The sequence below is a fragment of the Ruditapes philippinarum genome, unplaced genomic scaffold, assembly GCF_026571515.1.
Source record: "Ruditapes philippinarum isolate M1 unplaced genomic scaffold, ASM2657151v2 ctg5311_1_1_1_1, whole genome shotgun sequence".
Classification (NCBI taxonomy): Eukaryota; Metazoa; Mollusca; class Bivalvia; order Venerida; family Veneridae; genus Ruditapes; species Ruditapes philippinarum.
The window spans coordinates 98,205-123,975 of NW_026865890.1; the positions used below are offsets into that span (position 1 = coordinate 98,205).

The window sequence follows — 25,771 nt, forward strand, 5'->3', positions numbered from 1 at the left end:
GGGCCGAGTTTACCCGTGCCAAGTTGACCCGTGCCGAGTTGGTATAGGGCCAAGTTGACTCTTTTCCGGTAAAAACGGGTGGGTTAATTAGGGTAACATTTTTATACAGATTTCATAAATTTTAAGTAGAAACCATAATTTTGCTTATTTGGATTGGTAGCTGAGTGGAACTATTTGCTTCTTACAAAAAATTAATGGGAAAACATTTTTCATTAGAATGTTATTGCAGATTATTTAAAGGTTCCTACTTTCTAATAAAGGGCCCTTATAACATCATAGCTTGAGTTCAGAAAAGTGGCCATAACTTGATTTCCGTACGGTAAACTTTGTTTAAATTTTGCATACAGGTGTACTTTAAGGTATACATCTGACTTATGATGTCAATTTTTTAGTTCCTGATAGTGCCCATTAGGGTCCTAATACCTTAATAACACACTAAAGAAAATGCAGAGACACAGATCAATGTCAAAAACCCTACTTGTTTATTTACGTTTAAAACAAGATATAACAACATTTCATACATTTGCCAGTTACGATAATAAAACAAACATTCAATCAATCATTAAATTTAACATTTATCCTTTAAAACATACTATCTTTTTTATTTAAATGTAATCGAAAAACAAATACTTCCTTACCGTATCACTTGACTTGTCTGTATAAATGGCGTAATTAGTTAAAGGGAAGTAACTGTGCAAAAATTAAATAAACTTACTATAAATATCGGAATATCGATATTTTTAGCGCCAACGTGTCATATTCAACAATTCTTACTGAACATTCTGTAAAACAAATTAATCTCGGCAAGGAGCGCTTTTAGGCTTTGATTGTTACTCTAAGCATTATTGATTTAATAAAATCGATAGAATCAATTATTAATAATGCAAATATCAAGGGAAGTCACTCGGTATGGCAAAAGGAGGGATGCAATCAAGGTGGGCATTTACCTTTGAATAATTTATCAGATTTTCGATTTTCTATAAAGGAAAGAATCAACATCTTCACATTATAAACTAGGACAGTATATTATGTTGTTTTTGTTAATTATAGACAACGGTGTCAATATTTTTCACTGAAAAGTTTATATTATAATATAATTTGGATATATTGTTTTCAAATTCTTGTTTAACATCAACAGTGATTTTTTTTTATATTTTTATCTGACTTTTATCACAGATTCATCAGATCCGTGCTTTTATGTGTTTGCAGAAATGTGAGGAATTATTTACCATCTTAGGAAATACATTTGTATACCTAATCTCTTCACGGTAGGCATATTGTTTCAAAATATATTGACAAAGTGAAATTGATAGATTGATGCTTTACATTGATGTGTTACTAATGATCTTTAGAAAGTTGACCAACATTGGACAGTTTTGGTGTGGGCTTTACATAGATTTTAATAGTTTTGCTGCATTTACTAAGCCTATTAGTGGAGATAGTTTTGTTCTGAGTCAGAATCTTGCTAATAAAGGTATACACCAGAATTTTATGGATATTACTCAGACTAAATGTTGATTAATGAAATCACAATATGTTTAATGTAGCTGACTAGAACCATAATGTGAGAAAAATATGTAAGTTAACAAAACTTATAAGTATACATGTAATTATGTATTTTAACTACATTTTATGGAATAATAGTTACTGTATATTACCATAACAATTCAAACAGTCCTTTTTCTATTTTTTTAACTAAATAACTTATAACTGAAATTTTAAATCTTGTAATGCTTGTTTTTAGGAAATACAGGAGTGTAGTTGTGCCTTAACTCTACAAATATGAATAACTCACTGGACAGGTCCAGTGAGAGAAGTGATCGGAGGAATCTGACCATGTCAACAAGTGTCCGACGCCTCCAGGATGCAATCAATATGCATCTTGATGTGTCACAAAAAGCAGACTTTGTTGACATCCTCAATGAGTTTCAGATAAACAGAGACATGGCAAAGTTTGTACGCAGTCTCAAGATCCTACTTGACACTCCAGCAAAAACCCAGCTTTTAGCACTGATTAAAAAGGTCATACCTAAAACAGACGTTGAAGAATTTGAACATTGTGTTAAAGGTAGAGCAAAAAAGTTTGACACTATGCCTGTTAAACTAGCCAAAAATCAAAGGTCGAGACCGCCACTATCAACTGCAGGGACAAACCTGCAGACAGACACTCTGCTGTCGTCCAAGAAACAAAAAAAGCGGAAAAATATCAAAAGCAAAGAGGAAAATCAAAGCAGTAGTTCAAAAAACACCAGTGTCGGAACATTGAGAGAAAAATCAAAATATTCGTTAGGTTCAGTTAGAAGTGAAGGGAATAATATAAAACATATACATATAGAACTGTCTGGTGACAGGAATGAGGGTTTTGGTTTCAGTATCCGTGGAGGATCTGAGTTCGGCATTGGGATTTATGTTTCAATGATAGACAAAGGTGGCATGGCAGAGAGAAAGGGGTTAATGCCTGGTGATTTGCTGATGGAAGTTAACAATATCTCCTTTGTTAACATTTCACATGATGATGCAGCAAAGGTACTTAGGTTTAGCAATTTTGTAATATTTCTTTCTTGTGATCATTCATTCGGGTTCTGTGAAATTAATGTAAATGCTCCACTCAGTTCGTTATTTAGGAGAGCATGTAATTAGTAATCCAGGGGTCACTGGTTTGATCCCTAGATGCTGAAAATTTTTTTCAAGACATTAATTTTGATCTTGGATATTAAATCTAATACTCATTCCTTTTACCGATGATTCAGAAATCATGTGCATTTAACCCTTTACTTCATATAGACGTGTTTTGACGGATTTTCAACCCCCCCTTTTTGAGGCCTCAAACAGTGGATAAATACTCTATTTAGGCCCAAACACTGTTTTTGTTTTTGAAAATGTTGTTAAAAAAAGTGATCACTTTTTGGCGCCACCCCCTATCAAAAAGGTACATCAGGGCTTGCCTGAAGGGGGATGTTCCCCCTTTTGTTTCGGGGGGTTTGAAGAAGGGCGGCAGCCCCCCTCACCGCTAAGAAAATTTTGGACATGTGACAGACTAAAATTGGCTTCAGGTTGATTGTAAGGTAACGTGTAACCAACGCTGAAAAGCATTTTACTCCATTTCAATCCATTGAGAAGTTGCAGCACTTTGAAATCAGTTTTGATTGCAAAAAAAACAATGCAAGATTTTTGACCCCCCCTGTTGCCATGGTATCAGAAAATTTAAGATTGAGCATGCTGTTACAGAGGCTATGGTCCAGTCAACATTTATGCCAAGTTTCATTAGTATTGAAGCATTTTTTATAGTTTCATAGCAGTACTTAAAACAGGAGGCTTTTCAATGAAAACAGCCATTTTTCATAAAATGCTCATGAGGGAAAGGGTTAATAGACTATCACATGATTACTGCTTGTTTGTTATCCAGGAACAGTAGTTATAGGCAGATCAACCACCAAGAAATGACTAATAATGTGTTATTGGTGGAAAAAACACAGAAACATACAAAAAATAAAATAATGCTCTGTATAAATTCTTCACACTATCAAATGTTTGATTCCCTCAGATTGGCCTTTAGTAACTGTGATTAGAATAATAATAACACATTTATTATAACAGACTTCAATTGTAAGACACTTTGCTCTTTTAGAGTTACTTTCCCATTTTTATGCCCTGAATTTCGGCATATTTAAATAGCACTGTCCGTCTGTTTGTCCATCTGTCTATGCATCCCCACTTAGACAACATTTGTGTTCGCACTGTAACTTTGATTTTAAATAACTTGGCACAAATGTCTACCAAATCATGATGATGTCTAATAGACCCATGTCCCTACCTCAAAGGTCTCACAGTTAAATGTTCACTTTCTCACAATTAGAATAGTGTACACATATTTGTGTCCTGACTGTAACTTTGCCATGCAAAATCTAGTATATATGTCTACCACATGCAGACCAAGACTCATGTCCCTACCTCCAAGGTCAAAGTCACACATATAGTTTGAAGGTATATTTTACTCATTCTCACAAGAAGAGTTTTAAGGTACACATTCATGTCGGGACTGTAACTTTGTTATGCATTTGAAGGATTTTAAGATAAATTGGCACAAAAATAATTGGGCTAATTGAGAATATGAGAAAATATTTGTTAAAGTTTCTATATTATTGACACACTTTTTACAATAACCATGCCTTTGATGTGAGTCAAAGTCGGGTTCCTATACTTGTCCCTGTTTCGGGGACATTTGCCTGTTTCTAACAACAGTTCATGTAATTTTCAAATTTTATTCTTTTATTTATTATTTGAGGTAGGTCAAATATCAAGTGATTCTTAGTAAACCTTAGTGCTTGCAATTATTACATTAGTATAAACAATCTTTTACCTGGATTTTATCAGTTGTTTTTAAGAAAACAGAGCATTTAAAGTTTTTGTGTCCAGATTCTTTTCTGGTGATCTATGACATGAAATTTTAAACAAACCAATTAAACAAGGATCACACAAAGTGGTAGGATCTATTTCAAAATTTCAGCCGACCATTTGGAATTTCTCTTTTTTAGCTAGTATTAGAGCATCTATAATGTCTTTCTCTACCAATAAAACTGGAAAGTCACTGTATGACCAGTAGAATTGCTACATATAAAACAAACTAACAATTAACATTACATTAAATCATTATTGAATATTATGGAAAAACAATTCTAAATAAAGCTCTTAATGCTAAGAATATTCATGCAATTTATTAATTGATTTATGTATTTTTAGTACTGTAACAGTACCCTTTAGTGCAATAACTGATTAACTCCTATTAAATTTAGAAGGACTTTTTCCATTACTGCACCAAGGCGACATATTGTGTCATTTTATTAAAACACAAGTTATATATATTTTTAATACAGTACATTCAATCATGTGATAAACTTGAAATGATGATTTCACGCGTTGGTCGTATTCCCGGGTCATTCACGGTGCATCAGATGTATAAATGGGTCAATGGATCTGGACGTCCGGTCTCCCCGCCACCAGAACTAGAACAACTTGGAAAAGTTGACTCTGTTGGTAGAAAGTCAGGATTTTCTCTACTAGGAGGTCCTGATGAGAGAAAGGTTAGTACTCAATTATAAGACATCTTAAACAATGAACTTACATACAAAACTGAAGCAAGATCATCTTGAAAATATGCATGTTATTTGGTGTGACTATTGTGTAATTAGGTTAATGTTTGTTTGTATGAAATGATAATTAATGTCAAAAATGCTTAGTAGTGTTAAATTGGCAAACCTTAATAACTGATAATAAATATAAACACAATGGTCAAGACACTGAGCCAAAAGAATTTATTTCTGACAGAGTAACTGTTGTAATACAATTCATGTGGTATTTATAATATATTAAATATGAAAGGTTTGCTCTTTGACCAGAACAGTTACAATATGACAAAAGAAACATTTTAAGTTAAACATATAAGTTATAATCTCTTACACATATATTTCACAGATCAATATAACAGTAGGGAATGGTGAGAGCCTGGGAATCATGATACGAGGGGGTCGGGAGTTTGGACTGGGTATTTATATATCTGGTGTAGATACTCATTCACTAGCAGAGGAAGCTGGAATGAAGGTATGTGTTTTATTATTATTGATAAGTGACATTATGCCACTCTAAGGGTATATAGTCAAGAGCAGGTGAAAGTCAGAATTAGTTTTCATTTTGACATAATTCCTTTCAATTTAATAACTTACTTTGCATAAACAAATAATAACTCATGTCTGTAAATATTCATTGTAATTTACCGGTGTTATGTTCAATTTTACACAGATCTATATTTTAGCAGGTACGTATATTAACAATAGTTAATATACATACCTGATTTTAGATATTTAGCTCAACTTGAAAATGAGCATAATTTCACTTTAAGATCAAGTATTCATCACATATGTTCTGAAGTAGGAATGATGCAGTTTTAGTGCATGTATGAAACATTTTCTTTACCCGTAACCTGTTGAATTTCTTAAATGGACGTGTCCTGATATTCCATTTTTGGAACTGTCCATTTTCAAGTTTAGGGAAATAAAGTTAAAAATTTAAAGCTGTAAGGTCCTCCAACAGTATAGAGCCAGGTTAGACTGCATAAATGTGCAGGCTGGCTTGGCTCTTTACTTGTGGCAAAGACTTAACATCTTTGGTTCAAAGAGATCAAGCATTAAACTGGGGAATAACAATTATAGAATCTTTGTACCCCAACTATTTTAGAGATAAGAGTGTGTCCACTAAAAGGTAGGTTAAATGTCAATATTTTATAATTTTATGATCGACCAATTGTAAAATGTTTTACGTCTATTTAAAACTTAAAAGAAAGAAAGATCAGGGGCTATAACTCTGAATCACAAAACTTTTAAATTCTGAGAAAATAATAAAAAAAATATGAAAAAAATTTTAGACAGAAATATTGGTCATCTCAGAATTCATAATAAACATGTAACTTATGATGGAGTGTGGAAAAAGTGACATATTGTATTGTTATTTTTTGATTTATTAGATCGGTAATAAATTGAAAAATATTGTATTGTTATATTCTATTTTATTAGATCGGTGACCAGATATTGGATGTAAATGAGAGAAGTTTTTTGGACATAACTCATGCAGAAGCTGTGGGTGTTTTGAAGACATCAAAATACCTTATGTTTACTACTAAAGATGTTGGCAAGCTACCATTTGCAAGGTTTCATTTTACTTTTGTTGACTTTTTATGCACTTACATTAATGATTTATTAAACTCATCATTTATTTGCCATTGAGTTAACTAAGCATTTTTTTTTCTCTTCTTTAGAAGAATCTGCCTTTTTATAACCATTTGGTATTGAAAAATATCTTCTTCATCCTCTGCCTGTCCATCACAAAACCCTAGATTACTAGTCTGATGCTTTAACAACTCAGCCATACCGCCACTCTAATATACATGTTTATCATATAATAATAATACATAACTGTGTTTACAGGACAAAAATTGATCAAACAAGTTGGATGAGTAAAAATCAGCAAAGGAAAGGCCGTCAAAGAACAGAAAGCCAGTAAGTATACACAATAACCCTTATTTACCCCTCTAAATTGTGTAATGAACTTATCCTGCTTTGAATTTAGAACAGTCCATTGTTATGCCTGAGAGATTTCAGTATCTATATTGAAAAGTTAAATTTTAGAGCAGCTAAAGGTATGGGGCACATTTTGAATTTTGGATATTTAAATACTGACTTTAACACATTTTTTGGTGATATCTAGGTCAGGCTGGTCCACAGACATTCTGGTTCAGTAGACAGTAACTAAATGCCAAAAGCACTTGACTGTTCTGAGCAGTAAAAGATTAATATTCTATTAACTATTTAAGCTATTCACTTTAAACTTGGTAAACATGTTTATTGTGATCATAAAAAGGATACAATTTTAAAAGCGCAGGTAATCCTAATTATTTTTTGCAAATTTTTATCCATGTTGCTTTTATTTAACTATCCAGCACTAAGAAAAATGGAGTTGGTTGTCTGCCTTGTTTTTGCATTAACATTAAGCTTAGGGGATGTAGTTAAGTGACTGAGCAAATGCATGAAAAATTCATGTATGTATATACATTAATCTGATTCTTAATTTTGTTTTACTCTTTTGTAGATCTACAGATAGTATGTTGACAGAGGCAAGTTCAAAGGTAGCATTTTATATTATAACATTACATTGCATAATTGGATGACTTATATTTACTTAATGAACTCAAAGAATCAAACTTAATAAACTCAAAGCAATGACACTTTTTGAACTCAAAGAATGGACTCAAATCATTTAAACTTATGAACTCAAAGCATTGAATCTAATATTGGACTCAAAGAATTGAAACTTAATGAACTCAAAGCATTGAATCTTATTGAACTCGAAGATTTGAAACTTATTGGACTCAAAGAATTGAAAATTGATGAACACAAAGAATTGAAACTTATACTGAACTCAAAAAATTGAAACTGAATGAACTCATTAAAGAATTAAAACTTAATGTACTCAAAGATTTAAAATTGAAAACATTGCAATGATGACCTCTCGTAACATGTTTTTACAGAATTCTGTGTTTAGGAAAGGTATTGGTTCACAACTGATGTATAATACATCAATTAGTACAAAGTGGGATTTAATAGAGAAACAAGCATTACAGTTATTAAATGATACGGAGCAAGGGACGTTACGATATTACCTCAGTGAGTATCAGGCAGGGTTCATCACAGTAGATGGTTTGGCCATGGCTTCCTTTGAACTACTCAATACTAAAGCTAAGGTAAGAAACTATAACAATAAAATTCAAAACAAGACCACCACATTATCTGCTTCAATGAATAATAGAGATAGAATTAAACCAATCATTTCTTAAAGGTTCTAAAAGACATGGAATAAAGTGACCAATAGGCAGTATGAATATGCTCAAAAATTAATTACGACATGTTGAAATATGACAGGTAAACTGTTAGCGCCTTAGTCATTTTTAACCTTGACCAACCTACACCTGGGGCACTGCGAGTAGCTGGGAAAGTGAGTGGAATTATAAACTTATAGCTGTCCATGTACTGCCAATTCAATATGGTGTCTTTGTTATGGCACCAATAAGAATACGCAGATATATGTCCAACTTGCACTGTGCAGGAACTTAGGTGGCATTTGTAATTAACTTCTAACCATCCAGACAAGCAATTGTTTTGAAAAATGCCTGCTATTCCATGGGTGTTGTGGGTTGTTGTTACATTTGACTGGTGGATTGGTAAAGGAGGTAAAAATATTATGATGAAAAGTTAATTCTGTATGATTTTGAAGTAAAGTGTCACTTTTATTGTGAATTCATTTTGATACTGCTTTTAATATATCAGTATACAATATTTCTCAAGTTTGACTATTTGTTTGCTCATTTCGAAGCAACATGTTCAATGATGTATTACATGTATAAGTATTTGCAGGTTAAGTGTATTTTTTTTAAGAATAAATATTTATATTTTGTAATTACAAATTATCATGCATAGCATAAAAAAGTGTTGAGCGAAAAGTTATTTAATAACATTATTGACAACCAGTTTCTCCTAATAAAAATGCGCCTCTGATATTCTTACCTGTAAATTAGATTTTCTTGGAAAATTTGAGATGCAGTCTGAGTGAATTTTATTGAACAAATAATTTTATGGTACATTTTTAACTTTCTACAGATGACCTTGATGAAGGAGATAAGGAACTGGGTTCAAGGTCGTGACCTTGACAAATTTGATATGTTGCTGAAACGAAGACAGGTAAATTTTATTACCCAATTTGTAAAATCAAGGTATCCTCCAACATGGTTAATATCCTCCGACATCATAAAACCCCAGACTGCATATACATATTTAAAACTGACACAGCATGAATTACCTATTGTATTATGGTACTTAAAAGTCACTTTCATTTTAAGCTGAACTATTACAATAATTTTATATAATAGGAGGAGCTATCCTCAGCTGACATTGGAGTCATGCTTTAGAGTAGTCAACTACCGATGAATTCCTATTCCATTTGTGGTATTGCTTTTAAAACTTATTCTTGTTTGTTACCTCATCTCCACTTCCAGACAGAAGGAAAAAACTCGGTCAAGAATTTTGATAAAACCATTCATTTTTTTGACTGAGATTTTTGGTTTTGTACGCATTTTTGTATGCCGTACGCTGTCCAAAAAGGAAATGATAAAATGTGCGAATCATCTTTAATGATCGGTGGCATAATAGCACATACTTATAGCACATGTTTGACTCAGTATATTGGACAATATGCATGATAGTCTTTTGCGCAGGTTTTATTGTATCTCATAATTTTATAATGTTAACAGATTTATTTATATAATTTATAGGCCCTGCAGAGGCAGGAATTTAAAGTCCACCAGAAACAAGGGTTTAGTCCTCACAGTTTTAGCACGTACTCACTGGACGGACATGACCAGGGGATATCTGATAGATTACGCCATCCGTACAAGGTAAATAATTACTCTCCATGGTATATTATATACCATAGTGCAATGACAGGTTAACTTGTATTAAATTTTAGAAGAATTTAGCATGTTACTGCACTAAGGTGATAAGATTTTATAACATTAAGAAAAATCATAAGGAATTGAATGGTACAAAAACATATTGGCACTTTTGATTTTTGATCAGGCCTGCTTACAGTGAGCCTGACATACACTTCATGTAGTTGCCCAGTGTGAGTTTGTGAAACTTTATATGGTCAAATAAACTTGACATGAGGTTATATTTACATCACTGGCAGAACATATTAAAATCTTAAAACAAAATTTATTTGTGTGAATATAAAATCTTAGTAAATTATTTGTGTGAACTTTAAGTCTAATAATAAAAATTATTTGTGTGAACATAGAATTTTACTGTAAATTATTTGTGTGAACTAAATATCATATAACAAAATTTGTTTGTTACTTTGATGAACATAAAATCTTATATGGAATTATTTGTGTAAATTTAAAATCTTATGTGACACTTAACACAAGATCTTAAAGTAAATTATTTCTGTGAACATAAACATCTTATAATGGAATTTATTTGTGAGAATATTAAATCATATACATGTAGTAAATTATTTTTGTGAACTTAAAAATCTGATAACAAAAATTATTTGTGTGAACTTAAAATCTTAAACTTAAAATCTTAAAGTAAAAATTTTATAACAAAAATTGTGTGAAAGGATTTTTTGTGTCAAATTAAAATTTTAGAACAAAATTCATTTGTGTGAACATAAAATCTTATAACAAAAATGATTTGTGTGAACATAAATCTTACTGTAAATTATTTGTGTGAACTAAAAATCTGATAACAAAATTTTTGTGTAAATATAAAATCTTATAGTAAATTATTTGCATGAACTTAAAATCTTATTACATATTTATTTTTGTGAACTTAAAATCATCTAACAAAATTTATTTGTGTTAACATTAAATTTTGTTGTAAATAATAATGCATGAACTTAAAAATTGTATGATAAAATTTCAGGCAATGTCTGCCCCTGCATCGAGAGCATCTACGTTACGGGAGAGATCCGGTCGTGTACATAAACAAGTGGCAGAGTGGGAGCTTGAACCATTACGTCAAGCTATTGAACAAATAGATGACCATATACAATCTGACAACCCACGCAAGGTACTCCCAGTTATGTTTATTACATAACATTACATTACATTGCATTGCATTGCATTGCATAACATTACATTACATTATTACATTACATTACATTACATTACATTACATTATATTAGTACTTTGGCACTATATAAATTCAAATTCAAAAGTTTATTGTATAATCAGGCCACCAGCCCATACACATATTATATAAAACATATAATATTATGGTCAAGTGAGGCAATAACATGATATATATTTTGTCAAGGAAACAGAACAATATGCAAAGGTATAAAGGTTTGGATATACATTGTATAACCAGAGCTGCTATGGGAGGGTTATATTGCAAAGAACTGTATAATACTGTGTAATACAGTAAATGCCCTTTACTAGTTAACAAAAGAAATTACTTCATAAATTGACAGCAGTTGTGTACAGTAGTAGTATATAGTTTATATAATCATTAGAATTATCCAATGGAATTTGATGTTACACACAATGTTATGCAGTATGATAAAATAAATTCTAAATTCTTAAAATATATCATAGACATTTGAAAATGTGTATAGTCGTGATAATATTTACAGCCATCTAGAAAGAAGTCAGCTTTACAAAGGTCTACATCTACAGAGTTCATACATTCGCCACCCCCAAACCTTCTGAAAACATCTCTGTCATCAAGACGCTCTATGTCGCAAGAAACTTTGATACCTGTCTATATAGACACAACATCAGATCTGTCACCTTCACCCTCACCAGTCCACCGACCTTACAACCAGACGACATCGCGACCAAGGTCAAACAGCTCTTCACAAAGACGTAAATCGGGCAATTCGTACTCACATCGTCAGAGGTCTGGGAGTAATAGCTCTTCATTAAGGAGGAGGTATAGGTCGGTGGAAGATGTAAGGTATGTCTATAAATTTTGGGATGGCAACAAGTTACTGAGTCATTGGTACATGTAATTACTGGTTAGTTATCCAGGAAAATTAGTTGGAATTAGGTTGACCAATGAAATGACCAAAGAAAATGTGTTAAAATCAGCATAACAGATGAGCATAATTGATATCTTTTAACAGGGACTTTTCCAGCTTCTTTGGGAAAAGGCCTTTTTCTTAAATTGGGAAAAATTATTTAGCATTTTGGAAAATTGGAGAAATTAAAATCTATTGAAAAACAATCTTATACATGTATGTATGATCATACAACCTGTCTCAACTTTGAACAAAATATCTAAACAATTAAATCTTTCCCAAAAGTTAAAAAAATGTTTTATTTAGCAGCAATTGGGAATATTTTTTTTTAATTGGGGGAAAAAATAGAGGTTATTTTGAATTGCAAATGGGGCCTGTAATATATCGGCCCTATCGGTGATAGGGTGAAAATGCCCAAAAGACTTATTTATAATTTTTTGAAGATAGTTAAGTATCTTTGTTACATGTTATGATTTTCTTTATTGGTTTGTTATATTTGGATGATGATTCAATTATAAATAAGTTTTAAGGTCATTTGATTTTCAAAGGTCAAAGTCATGTTACAAATTTTCTGTAAAACTTTTATGTATGACAGTTGAGTTGTATGAAAACTATAATATTATGTGCTTAGTAAAACTCAAGAAGTTTTGTTTATATTTTTAGGTCACCTAAAAGTAAACATTCTGTAGCAGACAGTGCGAGTTTGTCGAGCCAGTCTTATATCAACTTGACAAGGGCAGATAACCGCTATAATTCGTCACATGCTTTACATACCATAGAGGCGGACATTCACACCCCACCCACATTTCATTCACATGTAAGTACAAAGTGTTTGTCTTAACATGTTATGCAAATGATGTATATTAGATATGTAACAGCTGTAATGTGAGGTTCAAATCAAAGTTTTGACAGAAAAAAATTAAGCTTATCAACTACACATGACTGGACAATTTTCTACCTGTTTTATTATTCAATTAGGACTGAATTTCACTTATTACAAATAAGTCACGCTAGTTAACATTTTTGTTGGTGTCTTTACTGGTAAATTGGCACCAGTGTGAATTGTAGAAGTAAAGAAAGAATGTTGCCATACTGGGATTTGAACCCACAACCTTCAGGTTGTAGGAGTCTGAGATACTCTACCCCTACACTAACTCTTCCCAGCAGTTTTCTTGTAACGTCTCTCAGAATAAAAAATAAATAAACTAAAATAAATCATACTTTTATAGATATTTAAAGCCATTTTAATGTTTCAACTTGGTTTTTATAATTTGTTTTACTAGCATGCAGACGGGTCACCTAGTGATGACAGTGGTGTTGATAGTGGTGGACTGAACGTCAATGATCCCGCTAACAGGTAGATATTTTGTTTGGTTTTATGTCTCATTAACAATATTGAGGTAGTTAACCAAGATCCTAACGTTTTAGTGATAAAGAAAGACTGTACTAAGATTTCCCCTACCTCCCATCTTCCCCGTGACAGTCATCAATGCATTGAGTGGTGGTTTGGCCAAGTGGTTAACATGTCGGACTAGTAATCTAAGGATTGCTCACTGTGTGGGTTCAAACCCCATCAGATTTCTGTGAGCTAGAAACTTTACACTCATTGCTAAATACTGGTTGGTTCCATGAATCATCTAGGATTAGAGTGTGTTTCAATAAGCTTATAGCTTCCAACATAATCAAACTAAAATAATTAGTATATAAACGAGCTTCACGGTGGTTTATGTCAGTCACATACTGGCCACCTAAATATTAGAATCACTGATCTTCCTTTAGCTTAGCTTGGCAACTATCTGACATAAAACATTTCATCATCAATACAAGGATTTTGGTTTAAACATATTTTTATTCAAGGTAATATATACATGTTAATAATTTACAATTAAAGCATAAAGGAATTGGACCGAGAGCTACAATAGCTCATGGTAGTCCTCTCCTTTAATACAAGGATTTTAACCTTAGTAGTTCAAAGCATAATATTTCCCTTTCTGGTAATATTGATGTTAATAACATTGTTAAATGTTTGTAACTTTAAACTGTTCTCTGACAAAACCATCCATTAACATTTACTGTTGTGTGGACCTGTTGGTGTATTCTGCTAATTTTTACTCATAATTTGTTGTCCTGACATAAATATTGTTCTACATGTATGTGCTGAAAAAAAGCTGTTTTGAGAACAAATTTAATTTAAAGATAATTCTGAAGAGAATTTGTTTTATCTGTGTTCTTTTATTCTTTCTTCAAAAGAATATACAGCAGTAATTTCTCAATGAGACAAAAAAGGTTTGGTATATGATATATACATGTACATTGTATGTAACTACATGTATATACCTACATGTATATATATTTCAAACATCACTGCATCTTGCATGAATTGCTGTGATTTACATATAATTTCTGATTTTTCCAAATAGATATTATCCAGAACTCAGTAATTGTGGGTAATGATTTTCAGGTCTAATTATGGGGTACAAATTAATATACGCTTGACTGCTACCATTCACAATAGAGGTATTAAATTGTTATTATGCTCCCTGAAAAAATTTGGGGAAGCATATAGTCGCCGGGTTGTCCGTTGTCCATCAGTCCGTACAAACCCAGAGTTACTTATGTGACTTGGAGAACAATAGGTAACAGTAAATTCTCTTTGATCCTATTCATTCTGTTTTACTTGTGTGTCTTTATTTAAGCCTTGTGTGACTTGTGTGATTTTACAACTATTTCACAGAAATGATCACCATATTGAGACGACAACATTTGGTCGCTACCTTGAAGGTCAAGGTCACAGCATGACCTTGCAGCAAAATTGTGTCCGGCCCATAACTTCGTTATTTAAAGTGGGATTTTACAACTATTTCATAGAAATGATCACCATATTAAGACAACTTGTTGCGCATATTATTTGGATCGCTTCCTTGAAGGTCAAGGTCACAGCATGACCTTGCAGCAAAATTGTGTCCGGCCCATAACTTCGTTATTTAAAGTGGGATTTTACAACTATTTCATAGAAATGATCACCATATTAAGACGACTTGTTGCGCACATTATTTGGATCGCTTCCTTGAAGGTCAACGTCACAGCATGGCCTTGCAGCAAAATCATGTCCGGCCCATAACTTTGTTATTTGAAGTCGGATTTTACAACTATTTCATAGAAATGATCACCATATTGAGACGACGTGTCACTCCCAACATTTGGGTCGCTACCTCATAGGTCAAGGTCACAGCATGACCTTGCAGCAAAATCGTGTTCGGCCCATAACTTCGTTATTTGAAGTCGGATTTTACAACTATTTCATAGAAATGATCACCATATTGAGTTGACATGTCACTCACAACATTTGGGTCACTTCCTTGAAGGTCAAGGTCACAGCATTACATTGTTAATCCTGATGTTACATTGTTACAATCAGTTCAAATGCCACTAAAATTCAAGGTATATGTACATTGTAAGAGCGGTGTTTATAAATTATCTATATTTAAATAAAAATGACAGCTATTATGACTGTTCACAAGGCAACACATCTGACTCACGGAGTTCTAGTCTGTGTCCAAAACCTACTCGGGTAGCATCACCCGGTTCTTGTTCTTATAAGAGATAAATTTAACAAGTTGTAACTGTAAAAGTTTGTACCCTGGTATTATATAGGAAAATACTGACATTTACTGAGTTCCAGAGTATCTCTTATTAATGCCTTATCAAACATTGTAAATACATTGATTTCTCACTTATTACATACCTGCAGTTTGTAGTGCATGATTACAAGTTTAATTAAGTTTGCAGAACTGTTCACTATTTGGGGTAGAGAATGTGTAAGCGACCGGATAGCTCAGTAGGTAGAGCTGCAGAACGGTATTCCGAAGGTCACAGTTTCAAGTCTTGGTCAGGCTGCACATTTTCCTCACCCTTTAACAGATGAGATACAGTATCAGTCACTTTACCAAATCTTATAAATTTGATCCACAAAAAAACATTATTGTTTCAAATGTTTTAAATCCTAGAATAATTCATTTGTATTTCAAATTGTTTAAATTATCCTAAATTCATATTTCTTCATTAACAAATTGTTGAAGTATTCTAAATTTGCTCCATTCATATTCTAGAGTAATATGGAATATAAATCCTGTTTATTTCAGAGTCTAGAAATAATATATACTTTTTCAATTCTAGAATCATTCTATAATTATTTATATTTATACTTATTTGAAAGTGAGGAATAATTCTGTATCAAATTTCTCTAAGACTTATTGTTATGCTATCAATGATCTCTTTAGGCAAATCTAAGGGGCATTAATTCATGGCCAAGTCATGATCATTGACTTCAAACCACTTGCCCCTCACCGCTGTGGGTTCGAATCCCAACAGGGACTTTGAATTCTTTCATGTGAGAAAGCTATCCAGCAAGCTAATGGAATGTGGGTGGTTCTACTCAGGTGCTGTTTGTGCCTGAAATAATGTTCGGAAGGGCACCTGAGATCTTCCTCCAACAATAAAGCTGAAAAGTCGCCATATGACTAGTATACTTTCATGTTCTAGAAATCAAAGTAAGAGATAATTGTAATTACTCTGTTTCATATTCTTAAGTTTATGTTTGACTTTTTTTTTTTAATTCTAGAATATTTAAAGCTGTTAATTTTAATTGATCTAGATCAGTTAATATACCCCTGCACAACAAAGTTGTAAGGGGGGTATACTGGAATCAGCATGTCTGTCCGGCTGTCCGGCCGTCTGGCGTCCGTCGTTTTTTTTATTGCCCGCCCAATAACTCAAAAGGCCATTTATGCCTAAGAAATGCTATCAATTTTATTTCTCAAAAAATATCTTGTTTCAGTTTCAAAAAAAAAATACATATTAGCCATATTCATAAATTTTGTCCTACTACATTTGCTCTGTTGGCAACTGGTGTAATTACAGTGAATCAGTATTTTGTATGGAAGTCAAAATACTACTTTGTTTACATTTTGCTACCTTAACGACACATTACTGCACGTTCAGCGCTACTTTCTTCAGTTGTTGAATATTTTACATGTTCTTCAATCATTATTAAAACATTACTAAACACATGTTTGACATTTTTAAAGAACTGAAAAAATATGAATTTCCTAGGCATAATGTGCCTTTAAGAATCCTTTGACCCACAGTCTTTATATTTGGCATGGAAGTTAGTCTAGATAAGTAGATGATGCCTATTGATTTTGAGGTCACCAGGTTAAAGGTCAAGGTCACGGGCCTTGACTTCAAAAAGCTTGTCCGCCCAATAACTTAAGAATCCTTTGACCCACAGTCTTCATATTTGGCATGGAAGTTAGTCACGACTAGTAGATGAGCCCATTGATTTTGAAGTCACCAGGTCAAAGGTCAATGTCACAAAGCTTGTCCGCTCAATTGCTTAAGAAGGCTTTGGTCAACAGTCTTCATATTTGGTATTGAGGTTGTTTATGACTAGTAGATGACCCCTTTTGATTTTTAGGTGACTGTCAAAGGTCAAGGTCACAGGGATTTTACTATAATAAGCTTGTCTGCTCAAATGCTTAAGAATGCCTGTCCGCAGTGTATTGATTTTGACATTTTCACATTTGAAGCATGTAGAATACATAACTTAGCAATGCACTGGCTTAGTAACCTCAGATTTTGCAGGGAGGTTGTCTTTGAGCTCTCAATGGTCACTGTTGATTCTGACAAAGTGGTATGCGGGGGTATTCACGACATGACAGTGGCAGTTCTAGTTTTAAGATGTTATTATTCTGAAAGAAAGAACTTTTTTGTTTTGCATGAATAAACATTTTGTAGTTTGCATGTATGTTTGTTATATTAATTTTGTCATGTTTTATTAAAGTTAATATAAAACTGAATGACATTATTTTCTTATTAAGTGAAAACAAGTTAAAATAGTTTGAATTTAGTTTTACTTAATTTTTACCATGCTAAATATCTTAAATGAACTTGTCTGTCTTTCAATCTTGACAAAACAACCTAGTATTATTTTTTAAGGGAAAATTTCAAAATGTAAATAGCAAACAGTGTAGACCATGATCAGATGGCATGGATGTGTTGACTGATCTTGGTCTGCACTGATCACATGGGTGGATTAATTATTGTAGCTGAAGGGTAAAGGTTAAAGTATTTTTTGAATGGCACAAATGAAACATTGTTATAATATTAGATTGACTTTGACAATACAACTTTTCATTTAATATAAAGATAGCTGTTTAGTCCAGTAAAGATAAGTTACCGGTATTAGAAATAAAGATGAAATTATTTATGAAAGTATGTGTACATTGAAAATATAATCATATCTACCATATTTTGAGTTTACTTGTTTCATAGAAATAATATAGCTGTAATAAGTGCTGTCGGTGACTTCATCTTTGTTGTTGTTGTGCAGAAACTTTATTGTTAATCAAACATTTAAATACTGGTATAATCATGAAATGTGGCATATCATAATAAGGTGCAGTTGTAAGACAATGAGCATTATTCTCAAAGTTATATTTTAGAGTTATGCCCCTTTTTAACTTTTTAATTTTTATGCCCCCTCCATGTAATGGCCGGGGCATATAGTGTTACCCAGTGTTCCGTCCTTCTGTCCTTCCGTCATTCTGTCATTCCGTCATCATCAGTTTCCGTTCATTATCTTAAGAACAGTTGCACACATTCAACTCAAATTTGACATATGGATATGTCATGAGAAAATACAGGTCAAGTTCGAATTTGGTCATGGTTCAATGATTTTTGGCAGAGTTATGCCTCTTTTACTTTGAAAATAATATGAAATTTCAGTTTTGTTCATTATCTCCCCAACGGTACAACACATTCAACTCAAACTTGACATATGGATATGTCATGAGAAAATACAGGTCAAGTTCGAATTTGGTCATGGTTCAATGATTTTTTTGCAGAGTTATGCCCCTTTTACTTTGAAAATAATATGAAATTTTCAGTTTCCATTCATTATCTCCCCAAAGGTAAAACACATTCAACTCAAACTTGACATATGGATATGTCATGAAAAAAGTACAGGTCAAGTTTGAATTTGGTCATGGTTTGATAATTTTTGGCAGAGTAATGCCCCTTTTACTTTGAAAACAAAATGAAATTTTCAGTTTCCGTTCATTATATCCCCAAAGGTACAACACATTCAACTCAAACTTGACATATGGATGTGTCAAAGGAATGCGCAGGTCAAGTTCAAATTTGGTCATGGTTCAATGATTTTTTTGCAGAGTTATGCCCCTTTCACTTTGAAAGTAATATGAAATTTTCAGTTTCTGTTTATTATCTCCCCAATGGTACAACACATTCAACTCAAATTTGACATATGGATATGTTTTTGGAATGCCCAGGCCAAGTTCGAATTTGGTCATGGTTAAATGATTTTTGGCAGAGTAATGCCCCTTTCACTTTGAAAATAATATGAAAGTTCATTATCTACCCAACAGTGTTACATATTCAACTTAAATTTGACATATGGATATGTCAAAGGAATGGGCAGGTCAAGTTGGAATTTGGTCATGGTTTGATGATTTTTTGGCAGAGTTATGTCCCTTTCACTTTGAAAATAATATAGATACATCTTAGGAATAAGCAGTTTAAGTTTGAATTTGGTCGTGGTTCAATGATTTTAGACAAACTAATCTTTCCTGAATGTTGGAAAAATTTCAGTTTCAGCACTCATACTTTTAGCCATTATTTTGGCTACAAATATGCAATATGCTATTTTTAAAAGGTTAAGACTGAATAATATCAGTGCCTTGAACATTGTATGAAAATGGTTTGTGTTAACATTGAAAAGTTTTAAGGGCTTTGAACTTAAAATGAAAAAAATAATTAATGCACCATCTGAAATTTTGGCTGCATGCAGGGGCATCCGTGGCATGATGACACATTTCTAGTTTTTGTTAAAATTGGTAATTTATACTCATTTGCCAGTAACAGATATATAGTCATTCGCCACTATCAGATAAGCGTTCACACCACATCCAGTGCTCTTGTTATGTTAGAGTATTATTTAGATTTATTATCATGATAATTTATCTTTTCAGGGTCACAATATCATCTGATAACCCTGTAAATATCAATGATGTCCTGCACAATCGTTCCTTCGTTAAACCATCATCACGTGATAGCAGTAACCATAGCAATCATTCAACATTAACCAATCGTAGTACACGCTCACATCAAAGCATCGCAACACTAAATAATCATAGACAAAGAAATGATGACAACATAAGTGCTACATCCTCGCCAAAAAATTTTCCATCCCATAGAAACATTAGTTTGCACCCGCCCGTGGAAATCCGAATAAATGATGGAAACGGTTCCATAGACACCATGAGTCTCGATAGCCAGTCCTCGCCACAGTTTATGAACGCTTTACGAAAAAGACGTGGCAGATCTTTAAGAGGAAGTATGATCGAGTCAGATGATGATGAAGATGATGATGTTGATGATGATGTTGATGATGACCAAGACACACTAGAGATAAGTTCCGATGTTGGGGATCATACAGACTTCTATGTGAGTTCATTGGACAAAGTCTTGGACTATGAGGCTTCACATAGTAATTCGGTGAGTTTTTAAATTTCTTTTTGTTTGGGTTTAAATGTCACACCAAAACTGTAATGGTGACTTTCCAACTTTACTGATAGAGGAAGACATCAGATGCCCTTCCTTGCATTATTTCAGACATGAGGGGGTACTTGAGTAGAACCATCGAAGTTCCGAAAGCTTGCTGGGTAGCATACATACATAAAAGAATCCAAAGCGATTTTTTAAAAGGGAGATAATCTCATCATTTCACACAGTTTCTTAGTATTTTCACATCAGTACATAAATCATATAATTCTGCAGTGCTTTATAATTATGTAAATAAAAAAAGCATATGGGTTTTGTCAGTTTTTATAATTATATAGCTTATAAAAATGTTGTTTTTGCTGAATCATGTTCAGCTAAACTAATTGTTTTTAGCTCACCTGTCACTTTGTGACAGGGTGAGCTTTTGTGATCGCTTTTCGTCCGGCGTCCGTCCGGCGTCCGTCGTCCGTAAATGGATGAAACATGAAACACCTTCTAATGGGTGTCTACCAAGTTTGTTCAAATAAAAGCCCTGGGGTTTAAACTGGCCCCACTCTGGGGGGCCTATATACAGGTGAGCAACTTCAGGGCCATCATGGCCCTCTTGTTTTATTTCACCAGTAGCAAATTAATATTATATAGCAAAATGTCCATCTGTTTTTCTCATCAGTCATATTATAAATTTGATAACCCCTTTATCATCATATTATTGGCATTTTTATTCACAATTTGTCACCAGTTACACTATCTGATAGTTAAACTAATATACCATATATTTTCTAATAAATGCCTTTCCTCTAATAAATGCCCGCCCCAATTTTTATGACAGGAAAAGAAACTGAGTAACCTAAACACATACATGTGACAAATTAAATGAGCCAAAAATGAATTTTTAATTTCAACACATGTTTGGCAAATATTTCAGCATTTATAACAGTTGAAATTAGCACAAATTTAAAGAAAGAAAGTCTTTCAAATTTATAAAATTCAGTGTAAAAAGCTCAAAAAAATAGCTGACATTTATTAATATTTTGACAATATTAAAGTTTTTTCTATAACATTAATTTAAGCCCCCCTTTTGGACAATCTTACAACCCCGGGAGGTGCATTTATTAGAGACTATACAATAACAGTTACACCTATCTATACATCATATTGATCAATAACTGTGAACTCACCTGTATTAGGTGAAATGCTGTGTATTACCATGGAAATACTCTGCCTTATATTGGAAAATCTCAATATTTGTGAATGCGCAGTTATTCAATGTTAATATGATTAAAAATCATGGATGGAAATATTCAATATTATAAGAAATACTTGACATTTAAATTGATCTCTGAAAGTTTATGGCAAAAACAATAACATCATATTTCACTAGTGTTACCTTGACAACATTTTCTCTGACATAGTATCAATTTATTATTATTCATATTACATAGAAACACGGTATAAATATGTGATGAAAGTTTGTGATAAAATTATTTAATAGTTAAACTAAAAATATTAAGTGAATGAATGTAAGATATTGGATATATATATAAACTGATAAATGTTGCTTAAAATAAGAAGTAAAGTGATGATATCCGCATAAAAAAGTTATTTAACATGGATTCCTGTTTGACTCTGGAGCCGATGAAAATACCCCGACCACAGATTCATACATTTGTTGAGCTTGCAATTATTGATAGGCAAGAGCAGGTACAACATGTATTTATAATTATAAAAACATTGCATTAATATTTAATTTGTATTGATCTGCTGTTGTAAAGGATTCTTAATTTCTTACTTTTACCATGTACAATAATTTTATTAAAGTTCCTTTTTTGCATAAGTGTTGCTGTTTTATGCCTGATTCATTCTCTCTTTATGTCAAAAAAAACGATATCAAATCATATGTTCATATATTACAGGTTTTTGAAGTGATTTCAAATAAAATAACATGTGAGAAGAAAAAAACCTATTATGACTGTATGATCTGGTCTCAATGTTGTATTTCTGTCTCAAATCATAGAATTTTCATTGGTCACTGAACACTTTTTATCAATTTCTGACAATGAAGATTATGTTTGAATTCAAGCTGAGAAACTTTCTTTATAATCTAATGAGCCCAGCTCAAAGTTATGCAGGGTAAAAGTTAATTAAAATCACTGTAAAAGATTAAATAAAAGTGACAGTGGTAGTTGTTTGGGACATTAAAAGGTGAACACTTGGCATGTAAAAAAAGATAGTAATGGTTCTGAGTCTGGTCTATAAAAACCTTAGGGGGGGGGGGGAACTTTTGTTTGATGGACAGTGGGGGGGGGGGTGTCCTACCTGTATTTTTTGATGTTTTTTTTTTGTCCTATGTGCAAATTTCATGGGGGGGGGCTTTTGTCCACCTTGTCATTTTTGGATGGGGGCACTTCTATCTGGGGGGCTTTTGTCCGTATCCCTTAACAGGTAATATAATGTGCCAATACAAAATGTAATTGTAATGTTCTGGTTATTATCTTTTATCTCACATGACTAAATCATTTATACTTATCTTCTTTTGTTGACATTTCAGGAATCTCGACAAATAAAAGATGCTAAGAAAAAGTATGGTGAGGTACCATTGTATATTATACCTGTGTATAAAACTAAACCTACATTAGGTATGGCTATAGAGGGTGGGGCAAACACCAGACAGCCAGTCCCCAGGGTCATCAGTTTACAGGTACTTGTATAATGTTTTAATGGCACTTTTGTATAGTAGTTGCTTATATAGCTATTACTTAGTAAGTCATGTATGTGTTAATTTTTTTCTAAAAATATCATAACAATTTCATTAGATATGAAGGTAAGTTGTAGAAATTTTAGGAAATAAATTGGATTTTCAGAAGGTTGTTTATTTATCTGGCAGTCTCATTAAAATCAGAACATTGTTTTAGCTCCGTTGCTCTTCGTGTAACAATTAGCAAAAGGTAGTGGAGCCTCATTTAGGATATGATTTTGATGAGATTGCTTATCTGGGGAAATTCATTGTAATTATCTGTCAAATTTGAAATTAAACACTTTTAGTGTAGACACGTTACCTTTAGCATGCTGGAAATGAAAGTGATTAGCATACATGTATGATAACAGTATAGAGCCAGCCCAGTCTGCACAACTATGCATCTGACCAGGCCCTATACTGTTGCAAACTCAGTGTTTGCATTTTGGTATTGAAATTCCTTACATTTTGAATAAACTGTTCCCAGTTCAAAATTGGGAAAAAAAACATTGCACACATTCAGCATTTTAACCACAAATTTCACATTTCATCATTGTGTTGTTATATATTTTTCAGCCTGGTGGCTCAGCATATGAATCAGGTGGTCTGAAAGTTGGTCACATGATCTTGGAAGTGAACGGCAAGAGTTTAATAGGACTTGAACATATCACCGCAGCTAAGACCGTTGCAGAGGCTTTTAAAAATAGCAGTTACGATTACATGGAGCTACTTGTTACAGATTCTGATGTCAAAATTAAATTACCTTAGCCTAATCAGGGATAAATTACATAATTTAATATGTTTGCAAACCTGTATCATTTATAATATATTTTTTGATGAGAGCTTATTTGCCGTGTATATTTTGGCCAATTTAATGGTGTTCCAATAGTTTGCACATTGTCCATAAGTTTTTTAAATATTGATTACAAGAGGTATCATTTAGATATTTTTATAAAATGTTTCGTCAAGAAAAAATGTTAGTAGTCATTTATATATTAAAAAATATAGTGTGTTCTAGAACAATTTCGGCTATATATAAATATGTAATATTGGATCATGTATCTCACACTTGCCAACAATATCCATAAATAATTCTTTCACAATTAAATTTCATGTCATATATGATACTAAATACTATCTGGGACTTAAAAGGCATTGCCATAAGTCCTAGATCATGTAGATACTATCAACATGATTATTTACGGTGTAACAGACCTTTAGTTATAGACCAATTCACTTTAATTAATGAGTGACAATGAGGTTCAAAAGCCAAGAAACATAAAAAAAAATAATTCTTGCAATGATCAGCTGGGTTACTTAAAACAGAAAGATACGCAAATGATAATTATGAAATATAATCAGAAATACATTAAATATCATATTCTTTTGCTATTAGCCTGATTTGAGTGAAAGAAACACTTTTCAATGTTTGGTGATTTTTCACAATTAGAATAATTATTCTAGAAAAATGGAGCAACTGAATGACCTGGTATTTTGCATACAAGTTCATCAGTCTAGACATCGTGACATGTATCTAATGGGACATAAATCTCAAAATTATTTCCAGTCCCGTCATGTCCAAATAACCTAAGATGAGTTCCTTTAAAGATGAGTGTATAAGAATAAGTTATCATCATGTAATGTATGAGATGACCACTATAATAAAGTATATAGATGTTCATGTTGGCCTGGTTTATATAAGGTCATGTGACTGTGTATTTTCTTGGAAAAAATCCCATGTAAAATCCCATAATTTTTTATGAAGCTTTTAAGTCGCCCAATGCCTGCCAGGCATTTCTTATGATATTAATTTAATTATGAACTTTGTTAATCGCATAAATCGTGAGCTGTTTATGAACTGTAACTATCTTATGTAGATGAACTTTTTACTGTGGTTCATTTTGTAAACAATGGAATTGATTTAGAAAATGATGAACGTCCTTGTATAAAGTAATTAAAGTGGATTGGTCTGCAATAGGCAATGTATCATTTGAATATTCTCATTTGATATTTTTAGTAATTAGTCAGATGTTAACACAATTTTCTTTTGTATTTGAAAGTTGATCATATCATGATGGAGTTTTAATTTTACTGAGTTCAAATTTACATATATTTGTTTCTCTATGTCTGTTATTATTGAAACCTTTTAGAACCACTTATTTTTTATTGATTGATAGTTATGTTAAAGTATCTTTACATGTTGTAATATTATAAAAAATATTTTGTTTTCATACAATAAAAATTTAAGTCTCACTAAATTTTCTTAATATTTCTAGAGGGTATAGTCCTTTGAGAGTCATGTATGAATATTAAAGTACATGCGGTACTTT

The 25,771-nt window shown here is 32.5% G+C and overlaps 1 protein-coding gene across 2 annotated transcripts; it reads left to right on the top strand.

Annotated features, from left to right (window-relative positions):
* Positions 1-487: 487 nt before the first annotated feature.
* LOC132730673 (whirlin-like) lies at positions 488-25,447 on the top strand. 2 transcript variants are annotated; one of them, XM_060716651.1, is made up of 19 exons: positions 488-935; positions 1,210-1,268; positions 1,745-2,526; positions 4,875-5,081; positions 5,473-5,598; positions 6,567-6,700; positions 6,978-7,049; positions 7,639-7,675; positions 8,078-8,290; positions 9,204-9,284; positions 9,875-9,997; positions 11,028-11,174; positions 11,741-12,063; positions 12,791-12,944; positions 13,411-13,484; positions 14,378-14,413; positions 20,176-20,701; positions 23,256-23,405; positions 24,018-25,447. In XM_060716651.1, the coding sequence occupies exons 3-19, from the start codon at positions 1,783-1,785 to the stop codon at positions 24,207-24,209; spliced, it is 3,339 nt and encodes a 1,112-aa protein (XP_060572634.1). In that variant the 5' UTR covers positions 488-935; positions 1,210-1,268; positions 1,745-1,782; the 3' UTR covers positions 24,210-25,447. The 2 variants fall into 2 exon arrangements, with proteins under 2 accessions (XP_060572634.1, XP_060572635.1); XM_060716652.1 differs by lacking the exons at positions 488-935; positions 14,378-14,413 and having other exon boundaries at positions 1,022-1,268.
* Positions 25,448-25,771: the final 324 nt, after the last annotated feature.

What these genes read in the sequence shown, in the direction of transcription:
- LOC132730673 (XM_060716651.1), top strand. Translation starts at nt 1,783, where the DNA reads ATGAATAACTCACTGGACAGGTCCAGTGAGAGAAGTGATCGGAGGAAT. An exon ending in GGCAAGCTACCATTTGCAAG is followed by an intron (nt 6,701 to 6,977) that starts GTTTCATTTTAC and finishes CTGTGTTTACAG; the next exon opens with GACAAAAATTGATCAAACAA. An exon ending in TGTTGCTGAAACGAAGACAG is followed by an intron (nt 9,285 to 9,874) that starts GTAAATTTTATT and finishes TATAATTTATAG; the next exon opens with GCCCTGCAGAGGCAGGAATT.